The sequence below is a fragment of the Abrus precatorius genome, unplaced genomic scaffold (assembly GCF_003935025.1).
Source record: "Abrus precatorius isolate BTA unplaced genomic scaffold, Abrus_2018 Scaffold8, whole genome shotgun sequence".
Taxonomy (NCBI): Eukaryota; Viridiplantae; Streptophyta; class Magnoliopsida; order Fabales; family Fabaceae; genus Abrus; species Abrus precatorius.
The window spans coordinates 5,751,248-5,757,215 of NW_020874428.1; the positions used below are offsets into that span (position 1 = coordinate 5,751,248).

At 27.3% G+C, this 5,968-nt stretch overlaps 1 protein-coding gene across 1 annotated transcript; it reads left to right on the plus strand.

Moving 5' to 3' along the window:
* Positions 1 to 4,092: 4,092 nt before the first annotated feature.
* On the plus strand, positions 4,093 to 4,743 carry LOC113874134 (transcription factor HEC2-like). The gene has a single exon (XM_027512356.1). It carries the CDS (start codon positions 4,093 to 4,095, stop codon positions 4,741 to 4,743), a length of 651 nt encoding a protein of 216 aa, XP_027368157.1.
* Positions 4,744 to 5,968: the final 1,225 nt, after the last annotated feature.

Here is a 5,968-nt window from a genome sequence, read left to right on the forward strand (position 1 = left end):
ATGTTACAAGATGTGACTTTAATAACCCACATAATAATGGATAATATTAAAAATCGACGTACTTAATGAAACCATACGAAAAATATTTATCATACTGTATGTATCTAAGCTTTATACTTTTACAAAGTTGAGAATCACTTTTTAATTTTTTAGATTATTGGGTTAAGATTGTATACTTTTTTTTTTAATTTCTTTAGAGAAATTATTTTGAATAACTTAAAAAATATAACTACTTATTGAAATAAAAAATATTTTTATTATTATAAAAAATAACCTTTTTATAAAATATTTAAAAATAAATTAATTTTTATATATTTTAAAAACCACTTTCTTATTTACTAAAATTAAAAGTAATACAATGTTAAGTTATAATAAATTTAACTTTGTTAAATATTTTAAAAAAAATTATCGTTCACAATAATCTTCCTCAGCTCAAATATAATTGTCTCTGACCAAAAAAAAATTATAATCTAAAAAATAATAAAACTTTAATTTTAATTAAAGAATAATTGTAGTTACACTTACAGTTTTATCCTTAACTTTTGTGACGTTTTTGGTTGAAGTTGGTGCCCATAAAGGATAATGGCATAGCTTCAGCTTCTTCCACTGGATAGAAGCGAGGTGTTGAAATCAGGTGCAGCAGATCCCACCGTCAACGGCGGAATTTAGCCATTTAAAGTTAAAGGTAAGATTTCTGGCACTTGGCATGTGAGTGGGCCTTCGACCTTTTCTAGGCTAAAAGATTAAAATAATATTTTTTAAAAATTAATTATCAAAATAAATTAAAACTCACTATTTTTTTGTCAGATAAATTTTTGCCAACTCAGTACTAGTTTCATATAAAAATTAGACAAAATTAATTTTTATTTTTTTATTTAACTATTTCATCTAAAAGTAAGACAAAACACTCAATTAAACATGTGTTAATTTCGTATGAAACTAGAACAAAATTTTAGGATATCGTCACATGTCCATATCTCGTTAAATTTATCTTAATTTTGGATGAAACCACAGGATATTGACACATGAAACAATCTTGTTAATTTCGTCTTGATATTGAATGAAATCACATGTAAATTAATTTCAGTTTTAGATGAAACAACCGGATTATGAAACGTGACACAATCTTGTTAATTTTGTCTTCATATTAAACGAAATCATATCTAAATTCGTCTACATCCAAGACGAAATTCATTTGGATCCACGCTCACTTACATGCTCTGCCCCCGATCAATTTTAGTAAATTTTGGATATTTTATGATTTTTTTATTATTAATTAATTATTAAAATTATAATTTTTTAATTACTAAAATAAATAAAGATAGTTAAAATTTATGAACATTTAATAAAAATTTTAATTCACTAATTGAAATTGTTATTTCATCATAAATACATATAAATATTTAGTATCAATCTAAAAATTTTAATTCACTAACTAAAATTGTTATTTCATCATAAATTAAATTATATATTTAAATTTATTTTTTCTAAACATTTTATTTACATAAGTAAATTTTTAATTTCATCATAATTAATTAATTGTCATTATATTATTTATTTTTATATTATTTATAATCTTAAATATTTACTAGTATAATTTGAATATAAATTAATATATAGTCAATTATAATACATTTAATTTTTTACTTTTATAATTTTTTTGTAATTATCTATTAATATTTTTTAATCATAAATTGAGTTATCATTTTACATTTTTTAATGTTATTTAATATTAAAAAACGAAAATTTCATTTTCAAATTTATATGTATTCTAAATATCATTTATTATATTATTAATCAACCAATCTTATACAACTATTTTTATTTTTCTATTCTAAATATTATTTAATAATTTAATATAATGTATTTAATTTATTTTTATTTTTTTTAATTTACACCTCAAATTACTATGATAATTTTACATGTAAAATTTTATTTTTTTTACAAATTAAGATTAGTTTTATATTTCTAAAAAATTACTAAATTAAATTAAAATCAATTTTTAATCTAAACTACTCTATCAATATTTTTCTAATCAATAAAATTTGAATTATAAAAAATTTAAATTACATAAAATAAAAGTAACCTAGTGTAGATTTTTCCGGTCAAGCACAGTTTTTCTGGCGACGGACGACTTTGGTGGCGATGGCAGTTTGTGCAATGTGTGGCGTATCTCCACTACCTCGTACCTTTCTTCTCCCTTGTCACCGACGGCAAAGGTTGGAAGTTTTTCCAACTTTCTCAGACTTTTAGTCCAAGAACAGTGACAACCGGTGACAATGGAAATGGACGAAATCACGGATCTGTAATGGATTAAGAACAAAACCACTTACTCACTCAAAAATCGCTCAAACAAACAACAAAAAATCCTACTGTGTGACAGAGCAAAAATGGTTATGGCTTTTAGATTCGAACCAGAGGCGGTGGGGAGAAGGAGAAGAGGATTCTCGGTGTCCGTTCACTTTGCCGACACATGGACCAATGAGTGACTTTCGTCTTTGATTTAGATGAAATAGTGATTTCATCTAAATCAGAGATGAAATTCTCCCATTGGTCCACCTGTCTGCGAGGCAGCAAACTAAATTTCAAATCTTTTTGGAGTTTTTATTTTTTTTATTTAATATGGGACATATGTCATTATTTCAGTAATTTCGTCCCACTCTTAGACGAAATAGTTAAATAAAAAATAAAAATTAATTTCATCTGATTTTTATACAAAATTAGTGCTGGGTTGGCAAAAATTTATCCCAGATAAAAAAATAGTTTGAGTTTTAATTTATTTTGGTAATTAGTTTTAAAAAAATATTATTTTAATCTTTTAGCCCATTTTCTAAACAATCGAAATATATTATTTGTTTTGTTATTCCCACTTTTATAATAATCAAATTATTTTATTTGAATAACTTTCTATGTGTTTCTGCGCGTGCTCACATACAATAATAGATTGCATTATTCAACGATTTCTTATCAATAAATATTAAATTATAGTAGAAAATTTTATTTACAAATTCATCTTTTAAGTTTGAATTTGCTGCACAAGAGATTGTGAATAAATAGTTGTTACTCTTAAAATTTTGTAGTATAAATTGTACTAACTCAAGAAAACTCGCTGAATATGTTAATTTACTCCACTCCCTCACAATCTCTTTTATTTCTCTCTATCTTATTAATGTCTTTTTTAACACTTTTTTTAAGTTTTCACTTTCAGAACCTTGTATAATATTCTTATCTTATTTCATTTTTTTAATGAATATTTTATGGTATAATACCCAAAATGAATTATGAAAAGAATAATTATGTTTTTTTATTGATCACATTTTCCCTTTGTTTGACCAAAAAAAAGAGGATGGTGCGGTGTTCTTTTAAATTCAAAAGGAGATGCTTTCCTAAATTGGAAATATAAATACGAATGCTTTAACAACTTCGTGATGATAAGAACAAGGAAAGCTCATCCACGGTTTATAATATTATAGTGCCGATAGGCCCACCTCTCATTTACATATGATCGAAGAATTGATTTTATTATGTAATATTTATATATAATTTTTTTAATAGTTAAAAGTAAGTGTTTATTGAGTATGTAAGTGAAATGAAAGAGACTGTAATCTTATTTTGATAAACACTTCTTTATTTTAAAAAGTATTTTTTTTATAGTTATATTTACAATTATATTTTACTAACTTTATATTTTATATTTAACAATTATCACATTAAATATTTAATCAAAATTATGATATAAATTACATATACTACATTATTAAAATAATTCAACAATAGTAATATACGCACTCCAAGTCCTTCTAAAGAGAGTGACTTCCAAATATATATATATATATATATATATATATATATATATATATATATATATATATATATATATACTTTGTCCTAGTATCAATTCTACCACTATTCTCTTTTATCTTTTCCATTTTCCATCCCTTCATATCTATCTACCTTCTAATTAAATTTTCTAGTTCTTCAATTTCATTATCCTTCAAATACTCCGCTACCATTTCTCACATTTTTACTTGAATGGACACTCTCAAGAGATTAAACTCAACCCTTTCGTTAGATAACAATGAGATGGACACGATGGTGATGGTGATGATGATGCAACATTTTCCTGAAGCCAACAACTCGGTGACAAATTTTCAACCACAAGAGTTCTCTGAATCAACCATCACACACAATAATAACACCACATCATTGCCACTAGCAAATTCAATTAATAACACTCCAAGTTCCATACCATGGTCATCATTCACACAACACTCACCATCAACCACAACCTCTTTCTCTAACATTACCCCTAATTCATTAACCACTGAGAAACCCAACTTGATGAGGGAAATGATATTCAGAATAGCAGCTATGCAACCGATAAAGATAGAACCTGAGTGGGTGAAGGCACCAAAGAGAAGGAACGTGAAGATTTCTAAGGATCCTCAAAGTGTGGCTGCACGACACAGAAGAGAAAGGATCAGTGAGAGGATAAGGATATTGCAGAGATTGGTCCCTGGAGGAACCAAAATGGACACTGCTTCTATGTTGGATGAAGCAATTCACTACCTTAAATTTCTCAAAACCCAGGTTCAGTCACTTGAACGTGTCGCTGCTACTAATACTGGGCTTGGATTCCCTGTGTCATTTTTGTCTAGTGGGAGTACTGTAACTACTTCCACTGCCACCAATTATGAAGGTTCTCGTGTTCAAAGTGTTGAGTATTTCAGTGATGCGTTATGACACGCTATGATATTCATATGGTTTAGCACATGTTATAGGATTGATTAATTAAACGATGATCCTTTATCTTATGTGTAATGTCTAACGTGCATGTTAATCATTCGTTAATCAACGTACTCTTGTCGTTGATTGCATTGGGCCATTTAGTTTGAACTCTTTTGTCTGTTGTTGATGATCGAAGACTGATGCATGAAATTTATATTTGTTCGACCTATTAATTGGAGCAGAACTCTAATTTTTCTTCATTTTATTTCTTTGGAAAGTCTTCAATTGTGTGTGTGTGACTAATTTCATATATAATGACTTCCGGGATGTGGTGTTTGTATGCTACAAAATTGAAAATTTTGGTTCAAATTGTATATTAACTACAGGTAATTTGCAAATTTGCGGAATTAGATAAAGGAAAAAAAAGGTGGGCACGTAAAGAACAGAGGATGGGTGGATCCAAATGATACAATTTTTGGTGAAATGCATGTAAAGAAAGCTGGTATTTGTAATGAAGATATTATATATATAAGAAGCTAAAATATTATATAAATAATATAATTGTTCACAAAAATATAGGGAAGATGTAGTTGCAGGTAATTTGCAAATTTGGCAGATATGGAGGGAAGGGGGCACGTGAAAGAACAGAGGACCGAGCTATAAAGGATAATAGGATCGTATATTGTATAACGTATTTTGTTTGTTTATCTAATTTATATAAAAATTGCGTGAGTAATATGATATACTAACTACTTATGTTGTGTGTGATGGGAAGTGCATGGAGTTTTGTGCGTGTGTAGCAATAAAGTCTGACAGAGGGGGGCAAGGCATGTGACATGCACGTGATAATCTGACACATTGCGGTAGCTGCGTTTTGGATGAGGCAACACCAGTACCCTCACACGTGATCATCATCTGCTTCCTCAACCGTTTCGTCTTACGTGGCTTCCACGTCGGATATTTATCTCAAATGCTTAAGCTGCTTCTTCGTTGATGTCATCATACACCTGCATATAAATTACTGTCACAAGACCACACGTCTTTTTTTTCTTCTTTGAATAATTTCAAATATTTTGCTTTTCTAAGAGATTTAATATATTAATATCTTTTTTCTATTGTATAAGTACGATTAAATTAAAATATATTTTTTTAAATAGTTAATTGAAAATATATTACGTTATTATTATAAAATTCAAAAAATTATAATTATTAATAATAAATATTTTATTATATTAAAAAA